General features: G+C 44.0%; 1 protein-coding gene across 14 annotated transcripts in view; it reads right to left on the bottom strand.

The window, feature by feature from the left end:
- The window catches only part of RYR2 (ryanodine receptor 2), a 625,908-nt gene that overhangs the window by 56,412 nt on the left and 557,443 nt on the right, over positions 1 to 12,053 (bottom strand). For all 14 annotated transcript variants that reach the window (XM_053300231.1, XM_053300272.1, XM_053300252.1 and 11 more), the window contains 2 exons: positions 8,229 to 8,310; positions 4,970 to 6,273 (listed from right to left, as the gene is read on the bottom strand). In XM_053300231.1, coding sequence (XP_053156206.1) covers positions 4,970 to 6,273; positions 8,229 to 8,310 — 1,386 coding nt within the window. The remainder of the gene's footprint in view (positions 1 to 4,969; positions 6,274 to 8,228; positions 8,311 to 12,053) is intronic.

The raw sequence follows: 12,053 nt of genomic DNA, 5'->3' as shown, positions 1-12,053 counted from the left end.
TGCTGCAAGCCCTCCCACACACTTCCTTAGAGGCTGTGCTGGTGGCAGCAATGGCCATTTTTTCGTGGTGTGGCAATGGCCTCAGTTGCGCCGCTTCTCGCTGTTAGCAGCACTTCTCGGCTGTGCCACTTCTCAGCTGAGGCTGCAGTGGCAGCATTAGCCACTTTCAGGCCAACACAGCTTCTTGCTGCCAGCGACGATTCTTGCCCATGACACTTCTTGGCATCGGTGGCAAAGGAGGCAGCAATTGGTCAGGGGCCCATCAGCGGTGCTACACAGACCGGATCTGGACTGTGGGCTGGGAGTTTAACAACCCGGCTATAGAAGAAAAGATTATTGATTTATTGGAACAATGCAAAGGGGATTGTTATCTAGAGCAGACAAAATAGTCTGATGTTATCTTGGTCCAGGATAAGGACTGAATAATGACTGTGTTAATGAGATTTAAGGAAGTATTTTCTACTAAGGCTGGTATAACTGATATGGCTGTACATAAAATAGATACTTGTGATCATCCTCCCATTAGATCCCCTCCTTATAGGATAAAGGAAAGGTACTGGGAGATATAAGTGAGATAAGGGATAAATTGGAAATGGGGTTAATACGGTCCTTTATGAGTCCCTGGTCTTCATCTGCAGTGCTAATTACTAAACAGGATAGCACAATAAGGTTTTGGTTGGATTACAGAAAAATCAATTCAGCAATGAAACCTGATGCTTTTCCTATGACCAGAACTGATTGTTTATTGGATGTGTTTGGTCCTGATAATGTTATAGCCACCATTGAACTGTGTAAGGGATTTTGGCACAGGGTCCAAGCCAAAGTTAGGATTTATTATCCCAGATAGGTTGTATGAATTTAACATGCTCCCATTTGGGCTGCTTAACTTGCTTCATTTCAAAGGTTGATTAAAATTTTGCTAAGTGGTTTGGGATCTTATGTGGTCGCATACATCAATGATATTGCCATAGGAGAGCCATCGTGGTGTAGTGGTTAGAGTGCTGGACTAGGACCGTGGAGACCCAAGTTCAAATCCACATTCAGCCATAATACTAGCTGGGTGACTCTGGGCCAGTCACTTCTCTCTCAGCCTAGCCTACTTCACAGGGCTGTTGTGAAAGAGAAACTTAAGTATGTAGTACACCGCTCTGGGCTCCTTGGAGGAAGAGCGGGATATAAATGTGATGATGATGATGCTGCTGATGATAATAATATTCAGTGATAATATGGTGGATCATTTGGAATCAGTATTATCTGCTATTCAAAGAGTGGGTATGATAATTAAACCAAGTAAATGTCAATTAGATTTGCCTGGGGTGGTATTACTTGAGTCATAGAGTGGGGAATGAAACAATTATTTCTCTGTGGGATAGAGTGGAAGCAATTAATTCATGAGTACCACTAGGACTAAGAGACAGGTTAGGTCTTTCCTGGGAAAGGAGGATTACCACCACAAGTTCATTTGACAATTTGGAGACATAGCAGTCCCAGTGTATCTACGAATGAAAACATGAAAGCCAGACGAAGGGCACAGGAATCATAGGAAGTTAAAGGATGCGATAATCCCTCAGGGCTCCATTCTGTCACCAATGCTTTTTAATATCTACATGAAACCACTGGGTGAGGTCATCAGGAGGTTTGGTGCTGGGTGTTATCAGTATGCTACTTCTCCTTTTCATCTTCTACTTCTCCTTTTCATCTTCAGGAAATGGCACTCATTCTCTAAATGCCTGCCTACAGGTAGTAATGGGCTGGATGAGGGATAACAAATTGAAGCTGAATCCAAGCAAGACGGAGGTGCTCATTGTGGGGGCTAAGAATCTGAGGGGTGAGTTAGATCTTCCTGTGCTGGATGGGGTTACACTCCCCCAGAAGGAGCAGGTGCGCAGCTTGGGAGTACTCCTGGACCCTGGTGTCACCCTGGTATCTCAGGTGGAGGCCATGGCCAGGAATGCTTTCTATCAGCTTGGGCTGATTCAACAGCTGCACCCATTCCTTGAAGAGGATGACCTCAAAACAGTGGTGCATCAGCTGGTAACCTCCCGGCTTGACTATTGCAATGCGCTCTACGTGGGGCTGCCTTTGTACGTAGTCCGGAACCTTCAGTTTAGAATGCGGCAGCCAGATTGGTCTCTGGGGCTACCCAGAGAGACCATATTATGCCTGTTTTGAAACAGTTACACTGGCTGACAATATGTTTCTGGACAAAATACAAAGTGCTGGTTATTACCTTTAAAGCCCTGAACGGCTTGGGTCCAAGATATCTTAGAGAGTGCCTTCTTTTACATGATCCCACCACATGTTAAGGTCATCTAAGGAGGTCCGTCTCCAGTTACCACTGGTTCTTTTGGTGGCGACTCAGAGGCAGGCCTTCTCTGTAGCTGCTCCTGGGCTGTGGAATGCACTCCCAGCAGAAATCCATAATCTTAATTCCTTACTGACCTTCAAGAGAGCTCTTAAAACCCATCTGTTTGGCCTGGCCTTTTAGGGTTTTTAATTAGTTTTAATGGTAACCTGGTTTTCAGGGTTTTAATTGTTCTGATAGTTTAATTGTTTTTAAGATGTTTTTTAACTGGTGTTCATATTTATATTTCTGTTATTGGTTTCTGTTTTTAATTGTAAACCGCCCTGAGCCATTTTGGAAGGGCAGTATAAAAATCGAATAAATAAAATAATAATGACTAGACCAGTGTTAAAAGCTCCAGAATATAATAAACACTTTTATGTAGTAACTGATGTATCAGACCATCGTTTGGAGGTTGTGTTGATGCAAGAGGAGAAAGGAGTAAAGCATTGTGTTGCTTACCTGCATTGACGATTGTCAACACAGGAAATGAACTTTACTTCAGTCCAAAAGGAATGTCTTGGAATGATTTGGGCATTGGAAAAGTTAAGATCATATGTTTGGGGATGGGAATTTACACTTCTTAACTGATTATCATGCTCTGCAATGGTTGCAAACTATGAAGAATACAAACACAAAATTGCAGAGATGGTTATGAAAGTTAATATGCATGGAATATATTGCTGGGAAGAGAAATGTGATTGCTGATGCTCTTTCTAGGAAGAACCTAATGGCCACATAGTTCCAGGTGTATTCTCCACATTCCCTAGTGATTGCTACACACTAAACTTTGGATAAAGATCAGTGTTCAATTTAAGAAAAAGGGAGGGGAGATTTGGCAAAATGAAGGGTTGTTTTCTTTTAGAATTATGAGAAAACATTTGTATTTATGTTTGTTGTGAGGTATAAAATTATATTGGAGATTCTGTACTGAATGTAGTGGAGGCAGTAAAAGCACTGTAGTGATTGGGCAGCGGGGATTCCATATGCAGATGGGAAGAAGGAGTCTGTGAAAGTTGAGGTTGGAGTGAAACTGTTTTTGGATTATATATTGATATGTAGCTCTGTGTAAAGGAGAGAAGAGTTACATTTATTTCAAATAAGAATAAATCCTTTGTTGATGTTTATCCTGAGTGGCATCTTTTACTGTCAATTCCCATGTGAAGACAGAAGGGTTGTTGTGACAAGTAGGGATGTGCACGGAACAGGGGAATAATTATAATAGGGCAAGAGGAGACAGTTGTCTGGGGGCCCACTGCCTTGGGGATCCTCCCCAGAGGCAAGTCACATGACTGATTCCCCCAGCCGTGCACCCGCCTGGGCTTCCTTCAGTTGTATTCATCCTCCAAAACTGATGTGAGTGTTAAGATCTGGAGCTACCAGAACAGCATGTCTTTCTCTAGTACCACTAAATGACTTGCATCGTCCACAATTTACAAAACAGTTTAGGATGATGTTCTATTGTGGCACATAGGTGTGTGTGTGTATGTATATATGTGTGTGTGTGTGTGTGTGTGTGTATATATATATAAATTTACTATGCTTTTTGTTACCACTATTCAGCCTCATTTAAGATTTCTTTACTTCATGAGCTGAGCTTCAGTGGGGGGGGGCATTTTAAAATCTTGTCTCTGGGCCCACTCCAACCTTGCTACACCCCTGGAATGGAACCATGCCAAACCGGTTCTGTTGACTGGTGTTCAAGCCGGTTCGGAGGGTGGGGGGGTGTTCTTTAAGGGTCAGGGGAAGTGCTACCTACCTGCCAGCCCCTGCCCCGCTGATTTTCCCCCTTGCAAAAAGCTGTGCACACACACACACTGACCACTTGTGTGGTGACGCTGACTGGGGCTGCAGGGAGGCATGCTGCAGCCCCGCACACCGACTTTTTTTGAGAGTGCCGGTGGGGGGAAAGCAGCGGGGCAGGGGCGGGCAGGTAGGTAGCACTTCCCCTGTCCCTTAAAGAACACCCCCACCCTCCCCTGCCCTTTAAATCCCCCCTGCCCTCCCGGGAATGCATGGAACCGGTTATGTGCAGATCCCTTGTGCCAAGACAATACAGCTAACCCAAGATGCTTGACATATCTGGTGAGTGCTAAAGGTTTCCTCAGGTGATGGCAGTGCGCTGGATTTTTAGCTACAAAAATTGCCAAATCTAACAGTGAGGCATCACAACAACACACACAAACACACACACACACACGCTAGAGACAGTGACCAACTTCCAGAGCCATTAACTGAATGTGGAACAAGCCGAGTTGCACTAGTGCACAAAGACTGCTTACGTCTAAAACCCTGGTATTTGCAGAATTGCACTATAGCGCTCTTGCAAACAAGCTCCCATTAAAACTAATGAGGCATGCCGCAGTTAGGCAACACTAGTCTGAAACGCCAGTTCCACACTTAGCACAAATATCAAGTGCAAGAGTTTTATGCAACTGCCACATCTTGCCATGAAGTTCTTTGTTCTGTATGTCGACCAGAAACCCTGCCACCTTAGGAGTAAAACTTTAATTGCTCAATGTGATTAACTAACATGATGCATTTGCTTCAAATACCTAAAAACAATAAAATGAATGTAGTTAGATCAGATTTAAACAACACACATATACAGGTTATAATATGTACCGGTATTTTTTCTTGGACTTCAGGTAAAGGGAGTAAAGAAGGGCTGCTCAGCAAATCACTCAGGCCTGCATTTGGATTGTGTGGAATTAGTTTATATTGTCCTCCCTCTCTTTTTAAATCCAAACCAAATATGTCCGAGAGTAGGTCACTATCTTCGGACAAAGCTTTCAGATCAGTCAGGTCTTCTGCAGGCAGGGCAGCTTCTGCTGGTTTCCGTTCCGCCTCTTCCCCGTCACCACGCACCTCATCCTGAGTGGGGTCAGGCATGTTGGCTAAAAGTTCAGCCACTTTGATCTTCTTAGCCCCTTCTACTAGGCTTCCTCCAAGCAACAAGCTGTACATTATTTGAAAGAAACCTCGGAAGACACTTGATATAAAATGCATTAAGCCTAGTAAAATGCTCCAGTAGGAGGAAAAAAATGCCATTATCATATCTTTCATTGTCATTTTTTTCATTTTTTTCATCTGCTTTTTTATACTTTTCATGCTCAACATTTTCATCAGTGTCATCATGTTATACCTGAGAGCTACTAAAGCTGATTTGACTGTCACTAGAGAAAAGAAGCCCATTCTAGGATCCTGCTCCTCAGGCTTCTCATTCTCATTTTCTTCTTTATTTGCAGACCTCTCATTCAAATCGGATTCAGAGATCTGAGCAGCCAATTGCATTTCAAAGATGGTATCTTCACAGAAGTTAACAAAAAGCTCCATTTTTTCCTTCTCCCCTCCTTCATTTACTACATCAAAAATAAACTGCCTCTTTGATTCTTTAACTTGTGGTTTCTCCCACTGTGTCCGACTTGATTCACTTATTTCAAAGTAAACACGTTCAATACGTTTTGCACTGCCCATTATTTCTATGCGCCCTAAGAAGGGCTGGAAATAGTTCAAAACACTGTCTGCAAGTTCAAGGAAAGTCTGCAGTCGGGTATCGTGAGGCATGTGCTCCGACAAATTTGTCAAGAGAACAGCAACATTGAAGCCAATGTCTTTGGCCGGCTCATGAAACCGTTTCACAAATTCCTCGTAGTCTAGAGTCTCATTCTCATCTGTTTCAGCACAGGAGAGCAAAAACTCTGTTTCAGATTGAGTGTAGTGTTTATGGCTTTCCATTGCTTTGTGGAAATCTCTTTTTGAAATGACACCCTTGCCATCAGGATCATATTCTTTGAATGCATCAGAGAAAGTCAAATCCTTCAGTTTTAAAAACATATCAAAAAACTTTAGAATCATTTCTACATTGTTGGAGGATTCCACTAGCATGTCAACCATCTGCTTGCCGATTGTTCCATTCACAACATTGCCTAAAAGTGGGAAAGTACAGAGATTTTATTAAAAAGATTCAAATGTATGATTGATGAAGAAACAACCACAGATGGGGTATATCCTGCAAATGATGCCAGAAACCACATCTTAAATAGAGCAAATGCAACAGCTCTCACACAAGCAATATTCCTTCCCTCGCATTCCCTACTACAGCATCCTGAGTCCCTGTAAGCCTACAATGTGAGCGTTGGGGGACTGTTGGGAATGCAAGCAGAGTGGCAGTGAGAAGGGAAATGCATGGAAATTGGGTGCAAACACCTTCCATGAGCAGAGTTCTGTTTGTAGAAGTTGCCTGGACCTCGCAGGAGGGATTCAAGGGGCTGACGTAGAGAAAAGGGGAAAGGGAAGACTGCCTGCATGTGAGTCTTCATGCTCGCACTACATAACCCCTTGTAGCTGACCATCACAGGAAATTACAAAACCAACAGTGTGTGCATAATCGCCATCAGTACTTTCAGTGATGTTGCTGGTGTCTATCGTATGTATGTTTTTAGATTGTGAGCCCTTTGGGGACAGGGTTCCATCTTATTTATCTGTTATTTCTCTGTGTAAACCACCCTGAGCCATTTTTTGGAAGGGCGGTATAGAAATCGAAAAATAATAATAAATAATTTAAAAATCATGATTCACCATCAAATACATAATCAATTTGTAGAAGAAAGGCTACAGCTATAACGTCAGATAGCAGAAGGCAAACAATACACATTTTAAAAATTGAAAGCGAACAAAAAGAAGCAGGATAGGCGGAAAGGCTTTTGAACAACCTATCTGGATATACAAGGATGGTTAATACATCCACATAAATAAACTTGGGTGAACTCTGTTTTGTGTTTGTTATGGAACTTGTTTAGAAAACTGAAACTCACAGAAACCAGGAGATGCAAACTTTATCAGTAAATCTTGTCTCTGTGATCATTGTTGTGCAATGCTAATATAACCAAACATTGTGCTTTTTGTTGGAGATAATATGTAATGCTATGACTGACAAGCTGGATATTTTCAGTATAACTGAACCCACCACTGCATTGTTCCCTTCCCTGAAGCTGGTTTCCTTTGCACCGCTTTTAAATGTTTTTAATATAGCATTGTTTCACTAGAAAGTTAATTATGCAAACTGCTAGGGCTGTGCACAATCACAAATTCCCGATTGGATATGATGCGACCCAGAACCACAGAGTTAGGTCCCAGGTCCTTTGGATCCTTCAGAAATGTGGTATTGGATTTGGAACTCTTTTTTTTTTTAATCAGCAAAAATTCCCATAGAATTATATGGAGAAAGCTAAAAAATCAGCAGAAAAAAAGAAGAGAGGCTAAAATGGAAGCTCTGAAAGTTGGCACACATGTAGGTGAGAATGGCTGGACTCTGTGTATTTAATTACACATGAACCTGACCATCCATTATTTTAAAATTATTATTTTAAAGTAACCCAGTAATTGTACTCACAGAGAAACATGGAAGAAAAGGGATGTAACATCAGAGAATCTCAGGGGAAGTGATGTAACAAGCAGATAACCTACTGGTCTACTTTTTAAATTGTAGGTAGAATAACCAGCTAAGACATTTTAAAATTAAGAAATAAATGTATTGGCAGGCCAGCCAGCAGGTGGGTAGAAGATGGTTTCTACACACCCCAGCTGCAACCAGGGGTGGGGAAGCAGACACCCATCACCATTTGGAACTCTGGAATGTTCCAGAATTCCCCGAACGCTATGGGATGATTCTGTACTAAAATAGGCTTCCTATTTCGGATCTGTATTATCTCAAACACCCTCTGGAATGGCCCATATAGGCTATTAGTGGGATAATCCGATAATTTACAGCCGTACAACCTGAAATATAGACTTGGTTGTGAAAAACAGTAAGTATACAGTCTAGCAATACAATAGTGTGTAAAGAGGAAAAAACAGACCTTTGAAAAAAACTTAAAATTACCTTCTAACATAGACAGCAACATGACCACCATATCCTTCTGAAGATCCATTAATTCCTTCAGTAATTCAATTTGGCTAGAGTCCTGTCAACATGAAATAAAATATTCAAGAAAATTTTTATCTAAACCACTGACTACAAGCATAGCTAGAAAACTGAACCTCAGTTCTCTGGCTTGGACTTGGGGAGGTTCAATAATTTCTATTGTTCTCCTCTCTCGATTGCAGCCCTCTCATTGTGTTTCATTACACACTGTTCCAGGAGCTCCTCCAACCTCCAGGAGGGGCTTTTCAGGGGGCAGTGGGTCTGCAGTGCAAAGGCGGGGGAAAACCTGATGTGTAACAAAGTGTATACTTCACTGGACCCAACCCAAGTCAAGAAACTCTTTTTCCCTAACAATAATTGGTTGATATTAGAGTTGCCAATGAAGTTCTCCCAAGCCAGGCTCAGAAAGGATTTCTGGGGCCGTCAGACCCTGATGAACCTTTTATGTTCCCAAATCTTTCCCTAGCTCTGATCAAATTACTTACCTGGCAGGTGGGAATGGCGCTTGGGTAGGAGATTTGTCGCCTCCTTCCCTCCCCCTGATGTGTTTGGTAGCAGAGTACAAGAGCACAATGCCTGGAAGAGCAGTGGCAGTCTTCTCTTCTTCCTCACTCTCTCCATTGTCCTGATGTTCTGGATAGCAACATGCTGGGGCACAAAGCCTTTGGGAACCATAATAAAGGAAGTTCACCAAAGCTTTCTGCCCCAGTGTGCTGCTATCCAGAATGTCAGAAGAACTGAGAGAGATGGGAAGAAGACAAATCTTTTCTGTTCTCCATGCACACTGCCACTGCTACTCCCACCCGTCCAATTTGACAAGTAAAGGAAAGAAGGGGGCGATGTTCTGGGGGTGGGTGGGAGGCTGACAGTGAAGGTTTTTGGGGAAAGCAAGGTCTGCAAGTGATGAGGGAGGATATTGTTGATATCAAAATTAAATAACTTTGTAAACTACCAACTTATAAAAAGTATCAGGACAAATACTGTATCAAAGCTTTGAAATATAACTTGAAATTTATAACAGCATTTTTCAGAATAGAAATCGTCAATCTTTTCAGTATAAACCAGGATTGGAAGAAGGTTTATAAACCGTTATTACGAGTGAACATAGTATTAAACATGGCTAGTGATAGTGCAGATAAAACATGGGTTACATGTAACCATGACTAAGACTAACAAGAGAAACTAACTTAACCCGCGCAGAGCATCTGCACACTAGTTCTTGATTGCTCTCCTCACCCCCTGCAACAGCCCACCTCACCTGAGCCACACTCCTGCTCCTCCTCCTCCATTCACTTGCTTCCATCCCCCTCACTCCTCCATCCCTTTACTCCATCTCCCTTAACCCTCTTGGTTACACTGCAGTGTCGTGGCGCCTATTGGCCAAGCTGCAGCCCCCTATCCCCAGAGACCTCCCCACCCTCACCCGAGCCCCACTCCTGCTCCTTCCCACAGGAGCAAAAGCAGCAGTGGTTGACCAGGTCCGTTCTTGCTGCTGCCACCACTCAGGCCGCTGAAAGACTTGGGCCTTCCCCTCAGGCTGCTGACAGGCCCAGTTCTGTCCCTTGCCTGCCAGCCTCCGCCAATGGCCTCGGTAGCCCCAAACAGCAGCAGTGGTTGACTGGGCCCTTCCTTGCTCCTGCCGCTGCCATGGCCACTCGTTCGCCTTAGGCCACTGAAAAACTTGGGCCTGTCCCTTGCCCTTCCTTCTTCCCCTCCCTTCTTTTTCTCTCTTTCTCCTCCACTCGCTCTCCCCGTCTACCCCCTTCTTTTTTTCTTTCTCTCTCTCTTCCTTCATGAGTTAACTGATCTTGTTTTCTCATCTAATTCACACCATGACAGCCTCCTTCTCCTGAAAGGGCTCTCTCCCTGCTCATGACCCCTCTCTTTGCAGACCCCTGTCCACTATCCTTTTAGATAGATAGATAGAGAGATAGATAGACAGATAGATAGATTCCTCTCCTCTACAATCAAGGACATCTTCCAACCAGTAACAGTTGCATTCCAACTGACTGTAACCACCACAGGCTCCTCCTCCCTATCTGCATATGGAATCCTCACTACTCAATCACCATGGTGCTTCTGCCTGCAAACTCTCACGAGAGCTGCCATGCATGGGATTAGCTACGGGTACGGCTTAGAGAATTAGATAGATAGATAGATGGAACATGTGAGCAGCGTAGAGGAAGAAGCACGTGAGACAATAGCCCACTCTGAATTCCTTAACTTTTATAAGGGATAGGCAGTGCTCTGTCTGGACAGGACACTGAGAGAAAATAATTGGCTCAGTTAGTCTACCTGTGAACAAAGATTACTACCTTTGTAGCAGCAGGAAATCTTTGCATTTACACAGGCCAGGTTCAAATGTACAAATTAACAGCAGTTAACACTAACTGGAGTTAAAATTACAAACTCCAATTTGCACCACAGACGTACAACTAATCACCATTAGCCTAACAAGAGTAGAGGAAGAGGGGAACCCTTCCCAGCCACTCAGTCTCCCATCCCCATCCCATCCAACTCCACAACCAGACTGTGGGCAAAGTGTCATTGCGTCAGCTGCAATTGGCTACGATCTCCTGCGGGACGTGCTGAGCAAGACTGTGCATTTTCAGAATGCCCCACCTGCCTTGGCAGGAGAAGCACATCAAATGCCCTTTAAATACCCTGCAATGCCAGCACCACTTCTGCCAGCCATGACACTGCCACCCGCTGCCACGTGGCCCTGCACCTGAAAGCACAACGCAAACTCCAATCCCCAGGGGGATCGGGGCATAGGAAGGGTGGAATCCTGCTTTCTTTGCAGGATAAGAGGGGAGAACCCACACTCATCAGAAGGGGATATGCAGATGGAGCAGGGCAAAGGACGCTGGGTGGGGGTGGGGTCTGTCCCACCATGACCAGGTAAGGTGTCGTGAGAGGAGACCCCGGCAGAGCACTCCAGCCAGAGCCATCACTAAGCCGCTGCAAGCAGCTTGATGCCCTGTGGGCTAACAATCTCATGAGAGGGACAATCACTTGGGGATATGCCTGAGCCTATTAAGGCATTGTCCCCACCCATGGACTGCGAGCTCACGAGCTGGGCTGGCCACTTAACCACCAGAGAATCCAAGGGGGTCCCTGCTCTAGTGTGGCCCCCAACTATCCTTGTTGAAAAACAACAAGAAGAAAAATAAAACTTCAATCTCCCCTAATCCCTCTTCAGCATTGCAGGCACCTGCGTGACCTGCATGACTGACAAGAGGGGCGGGGCTGGTTTTCTAAGCAGCTGCCAGCTAGAAGTGCCAAATGCACGGAGCATCCTCGGGCGGGTCTGCACCACCACCTCTATGATTGGAGTTTGGAAATGGGCACTTAACTGTGGTTAGGGATGAGTCTGCCTTCAGGTATAATGCTTTGGTAGCAAAACTGTGGTTATAGGGGGATGAACCTTGACAAAAACCTCAGGTCCTAGATGGAGTTTGTCGGGGCAAACTGGAGTTTACTTTTGAGGCTGGACTGTGGTTTTGCATGTTTGGGTGTACTACAGTTACATCTGGTAGCTTTAACTGCAGTTAAACTGTACATGTGAACCAGATCATATTGTAAACCAAAATGACTAGGATTCAAAAGACTGCTTTAGGTCCCTAAGATTTTGGGCAAGCCCAGAAAAGTGCTTTTGTATTTAAACAGGAAACCCTCGTGCCATATCACAAAGTCTTTTTGAGACTCCCTTCAGTTTCAAAAGTGTTGTGTCACATGGTATGGAGTAGGGATGTGCATGAAACAGTTTTCGTGTTCTGTTTC

Source organism: Hemicordylus capensis, chromosome 1, assembly GCF_027244095.1.
Source record: "Hemicordylus capensis ecotype Gifberg chromosome 1, rHemCap1.1.pri, whole genome shotgun sequence".
Lineage (NCBI taxonomy): Eukaryota > Metazoa > Chordata > Lepidosauria > Squamata > Cordylidae > Hemicordylus > Hemicordylus capensis.
The sequence above is the reverse complement of the archived record's forward strand: the minus strand, read 5'-3'. Positions and strand labels throughout refer to the sequence as shown.